The sequence below is a fragment of the Urocitellus parryii genome, chromosome 14, assembly GCF_045843805.1.
Source record: "Urocitellus parryii isolate mUroPar1 chromosome 14, mUroPar1.hap1, whole genome shotgun sequence".
Lineage (NCBI taxonomy): Eukaryota > Metazoa > Chordata > Mammalia > Rodentia > Sciuridae > Urocitellus > Urocitellus parryii.
The window spans coordinates 27,575,786-27,598,792 of record NC_135544.1 but is presented as its reverse complement, the minus strand read 5'-3'; the positions used below and the strand labels follow the sequence as shown (position 1 = coordinate 27,598,792).

Here is a 23,007-nt window from a genome sequence, read left to right as displayed (position 1 = left end):
GTCTCATGTATTCTAGGATATTGCTCTAACAGTGAGTTAAACCCCCACCCTTTTCATTTTTATTTTGATACAAGGTATCTGTAATTTGCTGCAGCTAGCACCAAGCTTGCTATCCCCCAGCCTCAGCCTCCTCAATAGCTAGGATTACAGGTACGCACCACCACTCCTGGTTTACAGATTTCAATAAATATCTTTATTCCATTTACACCTATTTGGCATTGAGCTGTGGTGGCATCCTTTCAGTACTAGCAAAGAGGATATAGACATATAAAATAATTTAGCCTTTTAAGAAGCCTTTAAGTTTTTTTTTTTTTAATGATGCTGGTGTTAAAATGCTTTTAGGGATCAGTTTTTGCAAATGTAATAGTTAATGATTTTTAAATTTGAGGTTCTGTGCTTTATGGCCGCTTTAAAGATCTGCCACGTTGGTGCACGTGTTACGTTCTTGTTGTTCTACAGAATCCCATATAGGATGTTCTTTTCCCATAGGTTGTGCATCTCTGGTTCTCAAATAATCCCAGCCACACTCTCAGCCTCTGCCCTGCCAGGCCCTGTAGGCACAGGGACTGCCCACCTCACAGCATGTTCATCCCTGGAAGAAGAGGTTTACGATATGGATGGAAAGGTGGAAGAATATTTTGCTTTTGACAAAAAAGAGGAGTAAGTAGAATTTTGTTTGACATCCACTTCATAGTATAATAGTTTGACATTTATTTTTATTACATGCTCATTTTGTGTTTTGTGTATTTTTAATTTTATCTAAAAGATTTCTATTCTTTTGAGAATACTGTACTCCCCAAAGAGTTCAGATTCCTAACAGGAAGTATATGTGCTAGAGCGGTGTTTCCCTGCCTTCTTGATAGGATGGCACAGAGAGGAAACAAGAGCATGCTAGTGAAAACAGACAAGGCCACCAGGCCCTCATGCCCAGGGACTGTAGGTTCCTTACCAAGGGCAAAGGGAAACTTCTAGTCTCTGTACTAAATGCATATGTTGTTCTTAAAGCTACAAGTGTTGTAGGATAGCAGTTTGCCTCAATTGAAAATTGTTACATTAAAAAAACAACTAGTTGCTAAAATAAGTCTTAACAAATTTAAAAAGGATGAAATATCAAGCATCAGTAACAGGAGGAAAACTGGAAAATTCACCAATATGTAGAAATTAAACTTTTGAATAGCTGAGGGGTCAAAGAAGAAATCAAAAGGGAAAAAAGAAAATTATCTTGAGACAAATGAAAATAGATATATACCTTACCAAACCTTATGTGATAACAAAAACAGTTCTGAGGAAAGTGTATAGCAATAGATGCTGACATTTAAAAAAAAAAAAAAGAAGAAGAGAGATCTCAAGTCGGCAAATGAACTTTATACCAGAAGGAACCAGAGAAAGAAGAACAGAGTAGAGGAAGGAAATAACCGAAATCAGAGTAGAAATAAATAAATCCGAGACCAGAAAAAAACAACAGAACAAATTCATGTAACTAAGAGTTGTTTTTTTTTTTTTTATTGTTGGTTGTTCAAAACATTACATAGTTCTTGATATATCATATTTCACACTTTGATTCAAATGGGTTACGAATTCCCATTTTTACCCTGTATACAGATTGCAGAATCACATCAGTTACACTTCCATTGATTTACATATTGCCATACTAGTGTCTGTTGTATTCTGCTGCCTTTCCTATCCTCTACTATCCCCCCTCCCCTCCCCTCCTCTCCCCTCTTCTCTCTCTACCCCCTCTACTGTAATTCGTTTCTCCCCCTTGTATTATTTTTCCCTTTCCCCTCACTTCCTCTTGTATGTAATTTTGTATAACCCTGAGGGTCTCCTTCCATTTCCATGCAATTTCCCTTCTCTCTCCCTTTCCCTCCCACCTCTCATCCCTCTTTAATGTTAATCTTCTTCTCATGCTCTTCGTCCCTACTCTGTTCTTAGTTGCTCTCCTTAAATCAAAGAAGACATTTGGCATTTGTTTTTTAGGGATTGGCTGGCTTCACTTAGCATAATCTGCTCTAATGCCATCCATTTCCCTCCAAATTCTATGATTTTGTCATTTTTTAATGCAGAGTAATACTCCATTGTGTATAAATGCCACATTTTTTTTATCCATTCACCTATTGAAGGGCATAAGAGTTGTTTTTTTATTGTTTCTTTTGGTTTTTATCCTCTAGCTTTATTGAGGTATAATTGATAAAGATTGTGTATATTTTTTAAAAAGTGTGCTATTTAAAAAGAATTTTACATTTATTTATATATGTATAAATATGCATATGCATGCATGTCAGATGATAGAATAACTTTAGAATGGATAGATAGAGAGATTGGGAGAGAGAGAGAGTGAGTTACTTTAACTTAAACATGGATACCTCTAGTAATTACACTGGGTTTTCATTCTTAGTGGCGATGAACGTCTTGAACGGAAACCAGCTCACCGTGGCAGGAAGTGGCATAAACATGGACTTCCTCCTATTTCCCCTCATGACTGTATCAAAGATGCTGTGGCAGCAGAAGTGTTTGATCATGTCTGGAAAAATGTGGTAGAAATATTAGAAGGACTGATTAGGAAAAACTGGGAAACTACACTTAAAGGTACTTATTTGCAGAATTTGGCCACCTGAAAAGATAAAAAAAAAAATGGGTTTTGTGCTCCCCGCCACTCCCCCCTTGGCCTCACCTAGAACAGGACTGGGGTGGGAAGACAAGTGGTTTTCTACCTTTACTCTCAGGTGATCTTTAATCATTTCCAAAAGGACATTGTTGTTTTTTTGAGTTACAAAAATAATACCTTTGCACTCTGAAAAAAACAAAAGCAAAACTCAGAAATGCACAGAAAGAAACTGGAAGTCACATTATCTTGTTGTGGTTAGACCAAAACAAAACTTCACCTAACTACTCTCTAATAAGGAGGAAATTTGTTTTTAATTATTGATGACATTATTTATAGAGTAAAATATGAACATAGCTAACCTAATAATCACTTCGTTTATCTTCACTTAAACACATAAAATGTTCTCTAAAGCGTCTAAAATGGAGCAGAAACAAATCATAGTAATATTGATGGTGGACTTTAATGACTAGTTTTAGGTATTTGATACAATAGGGCAATAAACATGATCATTCTAATGCTGTTCTTTTTCCAGCCAAAAGGATTAGTCAGGCTTTTATAAAACTCTTGAGAATCTATTTTTGCTCCATTATATAATCTCTGTTTTGCTACTAACCACTGGAATGATGGTATGGTAACCAGTTGGTTCATGGGGTCTCTGCTCTCTAGTGTATTGCTCTTTAATTGATGGGCTATAACTTAGATTTTTGGTGACTCAAGAACAGATGTTTTCTTTGCAGAGTGAATTTATTTGTCTTAGGTAATCTGATGTTTCTCATAATATTGATTTTTCTGTTGACACAGAAGGGAAAAAACAGAAAGAAAAGTTGAAAGTCGCTGAAAATCGACCCCCACAGGTACTCCTCTCCCGGCTGAGCACGGATGTGGCCAGCGTCCCCCCATCCAGGAGTTCTGAAGCTCGCAGCTTGCCCATGGCTTCTCATCTTAATCTACCCCAGGTAGATGCATTTACATCCTGTTTCCCTTTTGTTTCTTCAGTTTTTACCTTAGTTTTTCAAGAACACCATTCTATTGAATTCAATTATCAAAATATTTAATAGTGTTTGTCAACAAGATTAAAATATAATGTGGTTATTTCATGGTGTTTATTTAATAGCACCACATGTGCTTTATGAGATACTAGTTTGAGATGTGAAATTATTTTCGAAATTTTGTGAGAGGGGGGAAAAAATGCTGTCCCCTAAGTTTGTAGACGTTTTGAAAGTTATAAATGGCCTCCTTGCCTTTCACCAAAATAACAAAAGAATTAATGAGTGTTCATTAATGAGAATTACTTGGGTTCCTTAAAGAGTTAGTGCTTGTATTAATTGCACCATGTTAGTTGTTTTGAGGAGATATGGAGATGAATAAAACTGGGTCCCTGACCTAGTGAAACAAAAATTATAACATAAGGTCAGATGCATTACGTTTTGTGAGGAATGAGCAAAAATAGGCATGGTAGGAGAATCCAGGAGAGATTGATTCATCCTGATTAAAGGATGGGGTTTATGTTGGACACCAGGGGTGAAATCGGAACAGAAACATGAACAAATGAGTAGAACTTTTGTGGCTAAGAATTTGGGGTGGGCCACTTCAGGCCAGGCAAAGGCATGGATGCATGAAAGATAGATAGTTTAGGCCAGTGATTGGACTGCGTATTTAGAGGACAGCAGATGGGAACAGCAGGGCATGGTGGGGGAAAAAATGGGGCTTGGGAATCAGGAGGTCTGGGCTGAGTATTATTTTGGGCATGTTAACTTCCTGAGCTTTAAACTACTTATCTGTGTAACAAGGAGAATAATGCGTTGACTAAGATACGGTTGCGAGGATCAAATTCTAGAAAGATGTGAGAAGTTTGAATTAAGATTTATAACCATATATAACCACCTGATACACTGTTCTTGAATTACATCCTCATTCATAGATCTAGTAGCAGGTGAGGCTGGAAAGGATGGGCCTGTTCATGGGAGATCTTGGATATGCTAGGGAGTTTGGACTTCATGTTCCACACAGACCTTCTTATGTGGGAGACCAGAGAAAAGGAATCAGACAAGATTCCTGGTCTTGAGCTATGTGCCATTTACAGACCAGTTGGAAGGAGTCAAGCCATACCGAATGCACGTACACGCACACACACGCGGGCGCGTGCACAGTCAATATTATTGATAGTAATGAGAGTGAGAGTTCGAGCTTTGCTTATTAGAATCCAACTTTGAAACTTGATGATACCATTCATTAGCATTATGATCTCAAATCAGTCATTTTCTCTCAAAACCTCAACTTTAATATGTTACCTATGCAGTAGGAAGCTGTGAGAAGTAAAGGAGATATGACACTTATTATAGTGTGTAGCATGGAATAGGCACTCCATAACTCTTAGCTTTTATTATAATCAGATGCTAATTACCTATAATGTATTCTATTTTATAATAGATATGCTTTAGCTCATAAGTGCTGTAGGGTTCAGAGGAAAAATATACCTTTCACAAATTAGAATAAGACATACACTAAGTCCTAAATGATAGTAAGATTTGTTAAACTGAAAAAATAGAAAAAGAGGCACACTTAACATTCTGCAAATAAGCAGAATGCCTGTGTAAGACTGGCAAAACTCATCCCTGAACAGGGCTTGTGGTTTGGGGAGCAGTGAGTTAAACAGTATCTAAGCCTAACAGCCTTATTTTGCTTTCTGGAGTAAGGGCTTTACAATAAGCTTCTTTGCTTTTTACTGTTGGAGAGAGACATTTGGAGTTTCTGCCTGGTTCTTGTAGTTTTGGGTCTCTTTAAACTGCTCTGATATGTTCAATACAGTATTTCCCACTTTGTTTAGTATGCAGTATAAAATATGGTCCCTTGCTTAATTTTTTTTTTCAAATTTAGCCAGTTTGTACCATTTGTTTTCTGAAGATTTGACGGGCATCTATTATTGGAATATTGTTTTACTCTTTTTTTTTAACTTTTCTCAGATTCATCGCTTCTCCAATAATTTCTATAGCGATTTGAATGGTGTGATGACAATTCAAGCAAAACCACTCCAGCAGAGACCTATGTATTTTGTGGATAGAACACAGTACGTATGAGGAAGAACCCAACCACTTCCCTATGCTGGAAATGCTGGAACAGGAAGTGTGTATGTATATACACTGCAGGAACATGGGACAGTGAAAATCCCATTTAATTCCATGCTCCAGATGTGCCTGAGCATACCCCAGAGGAAGTACAGCCAGAGTAAAAGCAGGTTCTTCTGATATCAACCACAACATAATTCCTGTTGCATTAGGAAGAGATGAGAAAAGCTCAATGCAGTTAAGAATTCCTAAGCTTGTGGGCTTTGCTACCATTTGATTACAGACAATGAAAAAGTGACATTTTTGTTCACCTATGAATTTATTAGTATAGAAATGGAAACAAGAGTCCGTACATTCATTTAACAAGTACCTCCAGGAGTATGTTCTGGGTACCAGGCACTATTGTGCGTGGCACAGAGGAAGGTACCAAGAGTTGTGTTCAGTCTTCTTGTAGCACTCACATCTGAGCAACTAACTGGATTTTCCTCCTCTAGGTATGAACAAGAGGACAAATCATCTAGTGTGGGCGCCAGTGCTCCGTCCTCTACACGGCTCCGCCTGGCTAGAATCTCAGATACTCACAGATTACAGACTTCTGCCAGGAAAATACCAGCGCACCGGAGGCTGCCTTCTCTTACTTCAGATTCACAGAGAATAAAAACCCCCAATGTGTACAGTGATGAAATTCTTAGGGGAACAAAACTGTAAGTCTTGTTTCTTTATCATGGTAAACAAAAGGTCATAGGGCAGAGACATTGTCAATTAGGATTGATGGATTATTCTGAACAAAGTATCTTCCATCAGATTTTATTTAGATGCTTTTCTTTTCTTACAAGTTCATTTGAGTATTCAACACTAACTTTGTTCCAATAGTTGTACGTAACTGTGTACATACATTTATTTATTTTATTAATGGAATTTCATGTATTTCCATTATTATCTTAGTTATTCCTCACTGCAAACCAGTGGTATTCATATTATCTCAAATCTAAGATGAAGAAACAGGCTGAAAGAAGTTGAATACTTGCCTAGGATCATCATCACAGCAGGAAGGCAGAGCCGGGTACAGCCACAGTGCTCTTGGCTTTGGAGTCCAACCCCTGGGCCCTAGGCCATAGACTTTCTACTGTAAGGGACTGAGCTTTAGAGGAGTTGAACTGAAATCCCCTTCAGGAGCTGGTGGGTTGAGCAGCTTCCAACTATTAATCACTGGACTCTCAAAAGATGCATTTAGAGCATCATTTGCAACTTTTTGTTAGACCACCTTTCTTTTACAACTGATATACATCAGGCACTAGGACAGATATTCCTGGTGGTATTTGGATCTGTTCTGTTCGTGCTTTCAAGTCATCTCTCCCACCTTCAGTCTCAGCGTGGCTGCCCCCCACACCTGATTCAGCTTATGCCCGTGTCAATAGCACGGACCGCTCTCTCCTCTCTTCCAGTCTTCCACTATCAAACTTTCATCAGAAACCATTCCTATTTCCTACTGAAACAAATCTAGATACCTCCAATTGTACGTTCCTTCCATGTTTTGGCCCCTCTTTCCATAGACGAGAATTTTTAAAGTTTTTTTCTCCCACTATTAACAATGCTAGGGACCTCTTTTAGACTATTTTCCCTAATTGTGCTCCAATCCTGGGAATTCAAATATCACAGATAGACTGTCTATCTGTATGTATAGCAATGCTTGCTTTATGCAGAAGAGTAAAAATTTTTGCCTTCTTTGAGGGGATCCCTCTCACCCTCTTTGACTATGCATAACTATTTCCTATTAGTTCCCTTCTCCTCTTTAATTCTGGGCAACCTTATCTTCCTTTGCCTCACAAACACACCAGCCATGCATGGTTTGATATGTTTATGATCTGTCCTCTGCATTTTTGTGTGTGTGTGTGTGTGTGTGTGTGTGTGTATGTGTGTATGTGTGGTGGTCCTGAGATTCAAACTGAGGGCGAATTTGTGCCACTTGGGCACTCTACCACTGAGTTACAACCCCTGCCCTTGACTTCAATTTTATGAAATAAATTTTTCTCTAATTATCAAAGTACCAAACACCCTGGGACATGTTGAAAATATAAAAAGTGTGAATAGAAACCAAAGATCACTTGTATGTTTCTCACACAGAAATATAGACATGACAACGGTTGGTAAAATTTCTATCAGCTTTGTCTAGGATTATATTTTTTCTTTCCTTCCCATGGTCTTTTTCCTAACACTATCTTACTGTTGTGTAATATAGTGCTTTTTTGTATACTTTTTTCACTTAACATTATATCATTTATATTTCAGTTCTCAAATATTTTTAAAAGCATGATTTTAATGACTACTCATCATGTGGGTATATCATAATTTATTAAGTATTTCCCTATCTATGAAATTTCATTCTTTTCTATATTTTCATTTTGATGATGTGCAGTGGAAATAATTTGATATCAGTCTCCAAAAAGATATCCTTAAATTCTTTCCTAATGATACAATCCTAGAAGGAAAATGAACAGGTCAAAGGTTATGGATATTTTTTAGGTTCTTGAAATATTTTGCCAAAATATTTCCTGCAACAGTTGTACAAATTTATAGTCCCACTGGCAATATAGGTCTCCTTCCCCTCGGTCTCTAAAGTTGAGGTCCTGCATATACTTTTTAAAAACTTTATAGGTTAAAAAGTCTCCTACTATAACTTTCATGACTTTGTTATTAATGAATAAATAATTTTGAATCTGTTTCTAGAATGTCTTATCTATTCCTGTGCAAAAACCAATTTAATTTTTGAATGTTATTATCTGATAGGGACAGTCTCCTGTCATTACTCTTCTTTTATTAGAATTTAGTCAGTGGCTGATTGACAGCCCCTGCTAAATAGGGGCAATGTGATTTGACCCACTGATTTGGTACAAATTTAAAACAAATAATCTTTACAATCGAAGTGTCAAATTTAAACAGAGCATACACATTGGGCATCATAGTGTTAAATCTATAAAGAATGTTGGAAAACTGAAATCTTCGTGATATTTAGTTTTCCTACCAGAGAATGTCTTTTTGCCTCTAATTTCATATCACCTTTTTATGACTTCACATAAAATTCTGTATTCTTCTTCATGTAAGCCCTGTGCATTGATAATTAATTGTGCCTCTTATGGATTATGACTTTTCTTAAATATATATAAGTCATAATATATATATATATATATATATATATATATATATATATACTATTTCATTGATCTCTAATTACTTGTGTTTTCAATAGCTGGTCATAGGGAGGAGCTAGATCTTCAGTTTCTTCTTCGATCTGTACAGTTCCCAGTGTGGCTGAGCACTTGGGCAATCCAGATGGACAGCCACTGCTAAATAGGGGCAGTGTGACTGGAGCTGCTGGTCCCTGTCTCATCTCCCATCTCTCTGAAGCATGGCTTGTTTTCCTTGAACATTGCTTTTGGAAGGCAGATCGTGATTGGCAGCTCAGATTGGAATTGCCTGCTAGGGGCTGACCCCTCCGCACTTGGGTACTCAGTTGCATGTTGTTGTGTTCACAGGCAAACTGGCCTAGACCACGTGTCTTCCCCACCGGTTCAAACCTCCTGGAACAGGTTGCCCCCGATAGGCTCAGAGGCTGGGGAGCAGATCACAGCTGTTTCCGGATCCCGCTCCGTTTCCGTAAGACAGATTTCATTATAAGTGCAACCGTTTTCGTTAATCTGTGGGAAAACAAGTAAACCAGAACAATCCTGGCACTTCCAAGAGAAGTCAGAACATAAGAGAATGCTCTACTTGGCTGCATCCAAAATGTCTTCATAATCCACTTCTAGAATATAAATGGCTCATGAGACTTTAGAGGGGGATGATATAAAAATTGGTCTTGAGCTAAAACAGAAAGTTCAGGTGTCAAGGAGATAGACAATGAAGAAAAGAGCATGGAGGTTAGGTCAAGAGACAGGCAGAGCCATGTCTCCATCCTGCCGTGCAGACCCACTGATTTGGTACAAGTTTGCTTTCATCTCCCTGAACCTTAGTTTTTTCATCTATAAAAGGGTAATAACAATTCCTGTAATAACAATTGTTAGAAGGATTAGATGGACCCATACATTTTAAATGTATGATATAATGAAGTAAACTAGGAGCTCAGTAAATTATTATCCCTGTCAGTTTTTTTAAACCTTTATTTTTTATTTATTTATTGTATGTGGTGCTGAGGATTGAACCCAGTGCCTCACACAATAGGATTGAACCCAGTGCCTCTGCCACTGAGCCACAACCTCAGCCCTACCTTTATCATTTTTATCAGCTCTCATTTTTGCAGCTGATTTTTGCCGTATTTATTGCAGTAAGAGGCAGTGTCTTTCTCACTCAAGCTCAGTGCACCCATGCTCTTGGTAGTAGGGGTAACCAGGTTTCTCACAGATTTACAGTGACTCACAGGCCTCACTCCCAAACAAGTAATTTGTGTCTTTTGTAGGAAACATGAAAGGATGACCTATTAGAGGAACATAGGACAGAAAGAGAGAGAAAAAAAAAAAAAAAAAACACTAAGTTAGGGTTTTCTCTCACATTCTTTTCTGCCACCTTAAGCACAGCAATAGAACCTGTCCCCAGAAGGCCAGAGTGGCAAAGCTTGAATGTGTAACCTGAGGATGAAATAATAAAACAAGGCAAATGCTTCCCAAGCCCAGAATTACATTTCTAATATAATTTACTGTTAAGAATTTTGTGTGGTTAAGGTTTTTGATACCTATTTACCTATTATGGCATTACCTTTTGGGAGGACTGAATAATGTCATGATGTAATTAAAACATGTCGATATTTAGAAGTCCTGTATTTGGCAAATTGAAATAAGTATTTGAAAGTAACTCAGTGAATAAATAAGTGAATGATTGAAGCATCCAGAGATGTTGTTATGTCTTTCTAAGGAATGTATTTCTTTTAAACAAGAGTGTATTATTCTTCATTCAGTACAGGGGAAGGTATCCCCAAAACCAGGTGTCAAGTGCAATGCCTGATGGCATAGAAAGATCCCCTCTTCGAGAAAAAACCATTACCCTGGAACAACTTTCAAGGCCCAACACAACCCATACATTCCGGGTAGGTCTGCTGTTAACCATAACTTTGATTAAAACAAAACAAAACACAACAAAAAAGATATATTTTTTTTTTTAAAATAAAGCTCATCCCTCATTTTATTTTCCTCCCAACAGTCGGATACACCTCGAAAAGGTTCACTGACACCAATGGAATTTGCTGGTCACACATGGACAGGTCAAAATATTTTGATAGGTCAGTATTTTCTTGTTTCTTTTTTTTTTTAAACCTAAAACTATTTATTTATTTATATATGACAGCAGAATGCATTACAATTCTTATTACACATATAGAGCACAATTTTTCATATCACTGGTTGTATACAATGTATATTCACATCAATTCATGCCTTCATACATGTACTTTGGATAATAATGTCCATCACATTCCACCATTATTTCTAATCCCATGTCCCCTCCCTTCCCTTCCAACCCCTCTGCCCTATCTAGAGTTTATCTATTCCTCCCATGCTCCCTCTCCCTATCCCACTATGAATCAGCCTCCTTGTATCAGAGAAAACATTCGGCATTTGGTTTATTGGTATTGGCTAATTTCATTTAGCATTATCTTCTCTCCATCTATTTACCTGTAAACACCATGATTTTATTCTCTTTTATTGCTGAGTAATATTCCATTGTGTATATATGCCAGTTTTTTTTTATCCATTCATCTATTGAAGGGCATCTAGGTTGGTTCCACAGTTTAGCTATTGTGAATTGTGCTGCTATAAACATTGATGTGGCTGTGTCCCTGTAGTATGCTGTTTTGAAGTCCTTTGGGTATAGACCGAGGAGAGGGATAGCTAGGTAAAATGGTGGTTGCATTCCCAATTTTTCAAGAAATCTCCATACTGCTTTCCATATTGACTGCACCAACTTGCAGTCCCACCAGCAATGTATGAGTGTACCTTTTTCCCCACATTCTCACCAACACTTATTGTGTTTGTCTTCATAATAAATAGCTGACATTCTGACTGGAGTGAGATGAAATCTTAGAGTGGTTTTGATTTGTATTTCTCTAAATTTTTTCATATATTTGTTGATTAATTGTATATCATCTTCTGAGAAGTGTCTGTTCATGTCCTTGGCCCATTTATTGATTAGGTTATTTTTTTTTTTTTGGTGTTTAGCTTTTTGAGTTCTTTATATACTAGAGATTAGTGCTCTATCTGATGTGTAAGGGGTAAAGATTTGCTCCCAAGATGTAGGTTCTCTGTTCACCTCACAGATTGTTTCTTTTGCTGAGAAGAAACTTTTTAGTTTGAGTATATCCCATTTATTGATACTTGATTTTAATTATTGTGCCCTAGGAGTCTTATAAGTTGGGGCCTAATCCCACATGATGGAGATTAGGGCCTACTTTTTCTTCTATTAGATACAGGGTCCCTGGTTTTATTCCTAAGTCCTTGATCCATTTTCAGTTGAGTTTTGTGCATAGTGAGAGATAGGGGTTTAATTTCAATTTGTTGCATATGGATTCCCTGTTTCCCAGCACCATTTGTTGAAGAGGCTATCTTTTCTCCAGTGCATGTTTTTGGCACCTTTGTCTAATACAAGATAATTGTAATTTTGTGGGTTAGTCTCTGTGTCCTCTATTCTGTACCATTGGTCTACCAATCTGTTTTGGTGCCAATACCATGCTGTTTTTGTTACTATTGCTCTGTAGTATAGTTTAAGGTCTGGCATAGGGATGCCGTCTTCTTCACTCTTCCTTCTAAGGATTACTTTATCTGTTCTGGGTCTCTTATTTTTCCAGATGAATTTCATGATTTCTTTTTATTTCTATAAGGAATGTCATTGGGATTTTGATCAGAATTGCATTAAATCTGTATAGTGCTTTTGGAAGTATGGTCCTTTTGATAATATATCCAAGAACAAGGTAGATCTTTCCATCTTCTAAAGTCTTCTTTGACTTCTTTCTTTAGGGTTCTGTAATTTTCATTGTATAGATCTTTCGCTCTTTCATGAAGTTGATTCCCAAGTTTTTTTTTGTTTTTTTTTTTTTTGAGGCTATTGTAAATGGGGTAGTTTTCCTCATTTCCCTTTCAGAGGATTTGTCTCTAATATACAGAAATGCCTTTGATTTATGAGTGTTGATTTTGTATCCTGCTACTTTGCTGAATTCATTTAATAGTTCTAGAAGTTTTCTGGTGGAACTTTTAGGGTCTTCTAGATATAGAATCATATCATCAGCAAATAGTGCCAATTTGAGTTCTTTTTTTCCAATGTGTATCCCTTTAATTTCTTTCTTCTCTCTAATTGCTCTGGCTAGTGTTACAAGAAGTATGTTAAATAGAAGTCCTGAAAGAGGGTATCCCTGTCTTGTTCCAGGTTTTTAAGAGGGAATGCCTTCAATTTTTCTCCATTTAGAATGATGTTGTCCTGGGACTTAGCATAGATAGCCTTTATGATGTTGAAATATGTTCCTGTTATCCCTAATTTTTCTAATGTTTTGAACATAAAGGGGTGCTGTATTTTGTCAAATGTTTTCTCTGTGTCTATTTAGTTGATCATATGATTCTTATCTTTAAGTCTGTTGATGTGATGAATTACATTTATTGATTTCCGTATGTTGAACCAACTTTGCATCCCTGGGATGAATCCCACTTGATCAATGGTGTATGATCTTTTTGATATGTTTTTGTATTCGATTTTCCAGAATCTTATTGAGAATTTTTGCATCTATGTTCATCAGAGATATTGGTCTGAAGCTTTCTTTTTTTGTTTTGTTTTTTTGAGGATGGAAACCCCTGCTTGCTTCCGTGGTTCATGTGAGTGGTATGATTTTTCCCAACCTCTTTGCCTGGTTTTGGAATCAGAGTAATATTAGCCTCACAGGATGAGTTTGGAAGTGCTGTCTCTTTTTCTATTCCTGAAATAAATTGAAGAGTATTGGTATTAATTCTTCTTTAAAGGTCTTGTAGAACATGGCTGTGTATCTGTCCAGTCCTGGGCTTTTCTTGGTTGGTAGACTTTTGATGGTGTCTGCTATTTCATCATGAAACTGATCTGTTTGAATTGTATATATTATCCTGATTCAATTTGGGCAAATTATATGACTCTAGAAAATTGTCAAGGCCTTCAATATTTTCTATTTTACTGGAGTACAAGTTTTCAAAATAATTCTAATTATCTTCTGTATTTCTGTAGTGTCTGTTGTGATATTTCCTTTTTCATCACCTACATTAGTGATTTGAGTTATCTCTCTTATCCTCTTCATTAGCACGGCAAGGGTATGTCAATTTTATTTATTTTTTTTCAAAGAACCAACTTTTTATTCTGTCAATTTTTTCAGTTGTTTCTTTTGTCTAAATTTCATTGATTTCAGCTCTTATTTTAATTATTTCCTGTCTTCTGCTTCTTTTGGGTGTTGATTTGTTCCTCTTTTTCTAGGGCTTTGAGATGTAATGTTAAGTCATTTATTTGTTGACTTTTTCTTCTTTTAAAGAATGAACTCTGGGCTGAGGATGTGGCTCAAGCGGTAGGGCGCTCACCTGGCATGCGTGCGGCCTGGGTTCGATCCTCAGCACCACATACAAACAAAAGATGTTGTGTCCGCCAATAACTAAAAAATAAATACTAAAATTCTCCCTCTCTCACTCTCTCTTTAAAAAAAGAAAGAATGAACTCCATGCAAAGAACTTTCCTCTTAGAACTGCTTTCATAGTGTCCCAGAGATTTTGATATATTGTATCTATATTCTCATTCACCTCTAAAAATTTTTTAATCTCCTCCTTGATGTCTTCTGTAATCCATTGTTCATTCAGTAGCATATAGTTTAGTCTCCAGGTATTGGAGTGGATTTCATTTTTTATTTTATCATTGATTTCTGATTTCATTCCATTATGATCTGATAGAATGCAGGGTAGTATCTCTACTTTTTTATATTTGCTAAGAGTTGCTTTGTGGCATAGTATATGGTCTATTTTAGAGAAGGATCCATGTGCTGCTGAGAAGAAAGTGTAGTCTCTCGTTGAAGGATGAATTATTCTATATATGTCAGTTAAGTCTAAATTATTGATTTATTATTGGATTTTATGGTTTCTTTGTTCAGCTTTTGTTTGGAAGATCTATCTAGTGATGAAAGCGGTGTATTAAAATCACCCAAAATTATCATGTTGTGGTCTATTTGACTCTTGAACTTGGGAAGAGTTTGTTTAATGAACGTAGATGCTTTATTGTTTGGGGCACATATATTTAAAATTGTTAAGTCTTGTTGGTGTATGGTTCCCTTGAGCAGTATGTAGTGTCCTTCTTCATTCTTTTTGATTGAATTTAGTTTGAAGTCTGCTTTATTTGATATGAGGATGGAAACCCCTGCTTGCTTCCGTGGTTCATGTGAGTGGTATGATTTTTCCCAACCCTTCACCTTCAGTCTGTAGATGTCTTTTTCTATGAGATGAGTCTCTTGGAGACAGCATATTGTTGATTCTTTCTTTCTTTCTTTCTTTCTTTTTTTTTTTTGATCCAATCTGCTAGTCTATGTCTTTTGATTGGTGAGTTTAAGCCATTAACATTCAGGGTTATTATTGAGACGTGATTTGTATTCTTAGCCATTTTCGTTTATTTTTGGTATTTAATATGTCTTAGTTTCTCCTCTGATTAGTTTTTTCTGATGTTTCTATAGTGTAATCACTCCCTCTGTTGATTTTCATCATTGTTTTTTCATTTCCTCTTCTTGGAATATTTTGCTGAGGATGTTCTGTAGTGCAGGCTTTCTAGTTGTAATTTTTTTAACTTCTGTTTATCATGAAAGGTTTTTATTTCATCATCAGATCTAAAGCTTAATTTTTCTGGATATAAGATTCTTGGTTGGCATCTATTTTCTTTCAGAGCTTTTTAAATGAACTCCTTCTCTAACATTTCATCAACTTCGCTGTTCATGGGTTCTGTAATTATAGTGTCCTGGCATCCTGGATCTGGGTCCTGCCCAAGTTGGAGTGGATGGATCTGGGTCGCTGGGCTTGACCTTCCTAGGTAGTCTATTGGTCCAAAGTGAGGATGGAAACCCCTGCTTGCTTCCGTGGTTCATGTGAGTGGTATGATTTTTCCCAACCCTTCACCTTTGGTCTGTGGATGTATTTTTCTATGAGATGAGTCTCTTGGAGACAGCATATTGTTGGCTCTTTTTTTAATCCAATCTGCTAGTCTATGTCTTTTGATTGGTGAGTCCTGCACCAGAGGCTAGGCTCTGGAGGGTGTCTGCCCTGCCGGGGGATGGGTGGACCGTGCCTGCTGTACCTGGGACCCACATAGGCCAATGTGGGTGGATCTAGGCTGCTGGGCTTGACCTCGACAGGTCAGCAGTTTTTACATATAAAGATAATGATGAATTTGCAAAACTTTTTCATAAAATGAAATTGAAGGTTATCTACCTGATAGGCCTATTTTGACCATGTAGAAGAAAATAGCAAGTGTCCATGATCTGTGGCTCTACCTTCAGAAATTCTATCAAGAGAAAACCTGCACATACCAGCAGGGGCCACAGCAGCTGCAGGGTGGAAAGGAGAAAATGGATCAGTGCTGTTAATGAACTGGGGTCTCATTTTCATTAAAAAAAAAAAAGGAAAATCCTTTCTGCAATCAAGTTTTCATGCTTTTCTTCTAAATGAAACCCTTATCCTATATTATCTTTGAAAATCTAATGATAACAGTGCTTGAGAAAATGAACACAGATTTGCTAATTATTTTCTATCCTAATACTTTCCAGATATATTTTCAGCCTATTATGTTTTTGATTAATAAAATTATAGTTGGAATGCAGGCCGGGGATAATTTGATGTTCAAACTAATACCAACATTTTTTTTTTTCCCATGGAGGCAGTACTGATCATGTGAGGTGTGCTGTTCTGAAATCTGCTGGGTTCCCACCCTGGCTCTACACTGACAAGATGTGCAGTCCTAAGAAAGTCCTAACCTCTCTGAACATCAGTTTCTTATTTTATAACAGATTATATGGATAAAATAGTTGTTGGAAAATCTATGAAAAGGACATAGCTAGATGCCAGGCATGTACTACTTGCTCAGAATTATAAGCCATTCGTATCATAAATAATCTTAAATGTCAAGGATAATGTATGGTGTTAAGGGAAATTTTAAATATCATTCTAAAAGTAAAATAGGTAAATTTTAAGCATTATATAACAGATTTATCACTGTTAAGATTAGCCTTTCGGTGGGGGCTGTGGTTGTGGCTCAGTGGTAGAAAGCATGGGTGAGGCACTGGGTTCCAACCTCCACACCATATAAAAATGAAATAACGATATTGTGTCCACCTACAACTAAAAAACCTCAAATATTAAAAAAAATCAGCCTTTCTGTAAAATCAGTTTTATAGCATAGTGATGTCAGGGATTCTTTAGCCCTTTGAAGTTTTTCTCTTATACTAATAGCTCTAGGCTGCTGTGGCTTTTGTTGCTTTTTATGTTCCTTAGCAGTGTTACCCATCATTTTTAGTGACAATAAGATTCCTGTAAATGGCCACTGTGCTGCATTATAACGTATTACTTTTAACATAGTTGTAGATGGTGGGGGGGGGGAGTAAGCACTGATTTGTTTATTATTCAGTAACAATGTACCAGGGAAGTCTCACCCTGTGCTAGGTTCTGATATAAGGGCCAAGATTCAAAATATCAAGGATGGGTCTGGGACTGTGGCTCAGTGGCAGAGTACTTGCCTACCATGTTTAAGGCCCTTAGTTTGATCTTCAACACCTCCCCCCTCCCCCTCCCTCCCTCTCTCTCTCTCTCTCTCTCTCTCTCTCTCTCACACACACACACACACACACACACACACACAGACACACACACACAGCAAACAAACACAAAAACATCAGAATGCTTTGGTTTGTGCTTCAAGGATCTTTCGATCTTATGGGGAAGATGATGGAAATGGTCATGAGAGGTGATCAGCATCACCTAGCTCAATCTTCAGGCAGTAACGGGTGCAGAGGGGCTTCCCAGAGGAGATGAACACCACATAAGGTGTGAGAAAGGAATGAAGGCTGTCAACTGAGATTCTGTGGACGACCAGTAGCATTGGTATCAAAAGAAGGAACTGAAGGAATTTTGATGAACTCGGTTTTGGAGATGTTTACTGCAGCACAAGTGGACATGTCTAATAGGTTTTTTGGATGCACAAAAAATGAGAGGAGGTAAGAGAGCTGGGCTCTGAATCAGTTTTAAATCTGCACTCCTAATCTTTTCCTACCAAATATTTAGTGTCTTCTCTTATCAATAACTAAAGTGTTATCATTGATGGTCAGAGATCGTTCTCATTTCTGTAGAAGCAACTAGGGGTACATAAGGGTTTCTAAGGCTTATTTTCTTTTTCTCTGACAAGCAGGCACTTGGCCTCCTTGTTCTCTTTGCTTCCAAGTCAAGAAGCACCAGGAGTTATTAACTTAGCTTTCCATTTATACTTGGGCAGGAAAATAATAATAATAATAATGACCCTTTCTTTTTCTTGGGACTCCAAATGACAGTCTTCGTATATAAGAATTGCCTCGTTGGTGGAAGAGGAAACATTAAAATATTTTTTGGTGGGGCTGGGGATATAGCTCAGTTGGTATAGTGCTTGTGTCACATGCACAGGGCCTGGATTCAATCCCCAGCACCAAAAAAAAAAAAAAAAAAGTATCATCTTGGGCTGGGTTTGTGGCTCAGTGGTAGAGTGCTTCCCCAGTATGTGTGAGGCACTGGGGTTCGATTCTCAGCACCACATACCCATAGATAAATATTTATAAATTCATCAACAACTAATAATAATATTTTTTAAAAAGTATCATCTACATGGAATGTACTAAACAATCCTCTTGAGAGGTTGAACTTGTAATAGTCTAATGAGAATTACTTTCTGGTTTGTGTTTCAGGTTCACAATATTTGCCTAAATCTTTTCAGAGGACAACTGTGACTTCAAGAAAGAGGTTCCAAGTGGCATCTTGATGTTAATTTACCAGAACCATGGACTCAATTCACTGGAGCATCCAAAGTATCAGCATGCCATTCTTCACTTGAAAAGTGGAAGAACAAGTATTATACTATTTATCTGTTTATCTGACAGTCTGCAATGTTAGGCTACCTGAGTTAAATGCAAATAAAATAAGTAATTTCATTTGAATACCTCACATTCTAAAGAGCATGAAAGTCAAAGTCACTAATCTTCTTTACTGGGAGCATTCCTGAGGTTCTTCAGGCTTTGCTCAGAAGATCTAATATGTGTTTCAATTCCATCATTCTATCAGTTACGCACACAGAGTGTGTGCCAATATGCACACTCGAATAATATATATGATATATATTATCTAGGTCTATGCCATTTTGTAACTTTGTACCTTAATTTTTAAATCTCATTCTCTTAATAATTCCATCGAAATCCTAATCACTAATAGATATAACTTCCTTCTTTGAAAACTAGTAAAGTTGTGTTTGAGATAATCTGTCCCATTTGGAAAAGATTCTGATTATTCTAGTCATGGTGCTGACTTTGTTATATCTGTTTAAAAGTGCTTTAATCATGAGCTTCTTTGTGCATCGTCAGTGACTAATTAATTTTAAGCCAACTGTGTGTTACTAGTTTTTATTTCAAAGCCAAGCCTTGCATTTGAAAGTCCCCACATTTATACATTTTTAAAGCTGAATACAAAACATAATTAAAACTGGTTCCATATGGCTTCATCCTCATTATTTCAATTGAGTGTCCATGCACTGGAGAGAAGGCTTTGCAGCAGCATTGTCCTTATATTGTCACCATCTCATCTGTGCTCTAATGTCACCTCTGCAGTAAAGTCCCAGCCCATTTGCTTAAAGCAGCAGCTCCATGCCCTCTCCCCACCCCTCGCCCGTCTTCCTGCCCTGCTCTATCTTCCTCAGTGCATGTCTCCCTATCTGACAGTACTGTAGAAAATGGAGTGGGAATGGAAAGGAGAAATGTCAATTGGAGGCAAAGCTGATTTATAGTGGCTTAAGTCCTTGTATTCATCTCAGATCAGCATAATTTTTTCTTTGCTACCAGGTAATTGTACCTTATCAATCTGATTTTCACTAATCCAAGTTAAACTTTATACACAAATCTGGACCACATCCAGTGTGATAGAGGGAATGGGTAAAGGTCAGGGGGATGGGCTGGCTGTGAAACAAAAGCTACGAAAGTAGTATATTAAGAAATAAGACAAAAAGGCAAGAATTATATATTTTCACAAAGCAGGGGCGTGTCGGGTTGAGCAGACATGATGGGTCTGGCTCCTAACAGTGAGATAAAAGCCAGCGCTTGCTTTATTTATAGTGATACAGACCAAAGGGGATCCATAGGGATCTCCTTCCTTGGGGACAGGATAAGAGTGGAGATAAACAGGTTGTGCTAGGCAGATTATGCCCATCTCTGGGTGGTGTTGTTTGATCCTAAGGCTGTGAGGTAAGGCGGGGTGCTAGCATGATCTGGGATTTCTTGAACCCCGGGATTTCACCCAGGAGTTTCCAGAAAAGCAACTTCCCTGCCTTAATGGCTCAAACAAACCCATAATTTATATATTGCTCGCAACACATAAAAACATGTGTATCACATAAATGTGTGACAAATTATTTTCAGACATTTCTGCCTATGAGGGGTCGGGATCATTTTCTATTAGAGATGTTTGGAAATTAAAAAGTATGCTGATGGGTTGGGGTAGAGCACTTGCCTTGCACGTATGAGGCACTGGGTTCAATCCTCAGCACCACATAAAAATAAACAAATCAAATAAAGATATTGTGTCTATTTTTTAAAAAAAAGCATGCTGAGACTAGTATTAGTGTTTTTGGTTTTGTTTTTCTAAATCACAGAATAACAAATAAAAATGGGCCTAGAGTCTTGCCTCCATTTGATGATTTCTCCATTATATGCTCCACTCCATCTTCATAGCCAGAGAACATGTTAGGGAGTGGAAATGAGAAGGACCAGTATCGTTTTACCTCTTTTGGGGTGGCTAGTCTACGGAGCTCAACTCTCTAACTCCAGTGAATATTGCTAATGCTTAGTTTCTCACACCAAGAAGACCAAAGCATTTTGAAAATTTTCTAAATTACTCAAAATTAGCTATGGAAACATTTAAGAGAAAACACCAGTCTTGGTTCATCAGTTGTCCAGCCTGAGTAATTTCTAGATGGGTGAGTGGTCTGGAACCTCTGTTTGCAGAATCCCTTATAAGTTGCTCTCCGGTCCCCCAGAGCTGCTAGAAGAGCTGTCCATTCTGCTCTCTCACAGCCATTCAAGCAACTTTATATTAATCTCTAGACACCATCCAACTACTTCCCTGTTCAGCCCAAATATCTCACAAGGGAGATGGCAGACAAGCAGCCTACCTAACAAAGAGATTGGGCATCCAAGATAAATTCTTTTTTCCTAGAAAATCACTGAATCTCTTTATTATTTTTATAATGGTAAAAAGTACTTTGAAAAATAGAACCAAATACAATGATAGTGAACTTTATCTTCTAAACATTTAGATTAGAAGATCAAGTGCTGTTAGAGATTGCATAAGGACTTGGTTCTCTTATTGATTCTAAAAGTGCTATCTCATAGCAATTTTTTTCCACTTGTGTAAAAGACATTTTATTTATAGGCTAAATGAGATTGAAAGGTTAGTACATAATCCTTATATCAAGGATGGTGCTTTTAAACTAATAAAGTAAAAATTAGAGCAGGATTTCCACAACTACCTATTTTGATAAAAGAATCTTAGAATTTTTCTGCTAAAAAATTGAAAAGAGGCAAATTTAATTATTTCTGAGATCACCCAAAACCAAAGAAGGAATGGAGAAAATTTAAAATAATCTAGGAAAGTCTAAAATATCACAGAAAACTGTTAGATTTTATAAATTTAATATAAAAGGAAGTATTCATATATATTGTTCTGACCTAGAGTGGAATTTCTATACCATATTGAGATGAACATTTCTATATATAAATCATTTCAGTATATTTTTTATTTTCATTGTTTTCTTATGACTATAGATCATTGTGCAGGATTTTTAATTCCTTAACTTTTAATAAAATATCAAAGTGTTGAAAGTTTTTAAAAATTCATTGCATTTGTAAAAGCACCTTTACACTCTCAATTTTTATATAATTTATACACCTATCTACTTTGCAATTTCTAATACACAGGCATTCATTCAATCATTTCTAACTACATAACAAGCCTTGCCCAGTGAATTCAAAATATATAAACATACATATCTGTGAAAGTTTACTTCATTTATAAATATTCCACTATATTTCTGTTTCAGAAGATGACATCTCTACTTAAAATCATCATGAACTTATTGTTTCATAAAATATTAATTCCATGTTTGTGTAAAGTGTTCTCAGCATTGGACTGAATAAAAGTTTTGCTATAAAAGAATTTAGATTTTAGTAAAGGAGATATGCTATAAACAAACATATACAAAAATACTATAAGGTCAGCTAGCAATAAATGCTATGGAGAAACAAAACAAGGCAATGTGACCGAGTACCACTGTAGCTGACATCTTCAGATATCTGTAGCTGGGGTTTGGAGAGGAGGTGTAGACTGGAGATATAATTTGGGAATTGTTGCTTGTACTCCTAAACTTACAATGGGCTTACATCCTGATAAAACTATCATAAATCCAAAATATCATAAGTCAAAAATGCATTTAATATACCTAACCTACCAAACAACATAGCTTATCCCAGCCTGTCCTAAATGTTCTCACAGTAGTTACATTAGCAATGAGTTGGGAAAAAATCATCTAACACAAAGCCTCATTCATAATAACATATCGACCATCTCATGTACTTTTTTTTTTTAATGCTTGCATCCAAATAAAACCTGGTAATGTGTGCACTACACATTAGGGTTATTGACTCTCATGGTTGTGTGACTGGCTGGGTACAGTAGCTTGCCACTCCCAGCATCACATGAATATTCTGTAGCATATTGCAAGTCCAAGAAATATTCAAGATTTAAAGTTCAAATTCTGTTTTCTTTGGAATCAGTGTTGCTTTTGTATCATTATATAGTTGAAAAATTCTGTGCAGCCATCATAAGTCAGGAACTGTCTATACAGTCCATAGGTATGAAATGGATGAGATGCATTGTCAGTGTAGATAAGACAGTGAGTGTAGAAAAGTAGGGAAGGAGAACAGATTAATAAACTGTTCTGAGATTTGAGCATGTCAAGTCTGCAGGTCTAGGATATGAAGAAAAACCAGCATAGTACACTGAGAATGAACGACTGGTGAAGGGAAGTCGAAATCAA

At 36.9% G+C, this 23,007-nt stretch overlaps 1 protein-coding gene across 2 annotated transcripts in view; it reads left to right on the top strand.

The window, feature by feature from the left end:
• The window catches only part of Fam149a (family with sequence similarity 149 member A), a 57,543-nt gene extending 35,801 nt beyond the window's left edge, over window positions 1–21,742 (top strand). For both annotated transcript variants that reach the window (XM_077792563.1, XM_077792562.1), the window contains 9 exons: window positions 490–660; window positions 2,399–2,589; window positions 3,410–3,564; window positions 5,572–5,675; window positions 6,168–6,377; window positions 9,207–9,327; window positions 10,622–10,750; window positions 10,864–10,942; window positions 18,617–21,742. In XM_077792563.1, the coding sequence (XP_077648689.1) occupies window positions 490–660; window positions 2,399–2,589; window positions 3,410–3,564; window positions 5,572–5,675; window positions 6,168–6,377; window positions 9,207–9,327; window positions 10,622–10,750; window positions 10,864–10,942; window positions 18,617–18,690 (1,234 nt within the window). In that variant the 3' untranslated portion in view covers window positions 18,691–21,742. The remainder of the gene's footprint in view (window positions 1–489; window positions 661–2,398; window positions 2,590–3,409; window positions 3,565–5,571; window positions 5,676–6,167; window positions 6,378–9,206; window positions 9,328–10,621; window positions 10,751–10,863; window positions 10,943–18,616) is intronic.
• The last annotated feature ends 1,265 nt before the right edge of the window (window positions 21,743–23,007 follow it).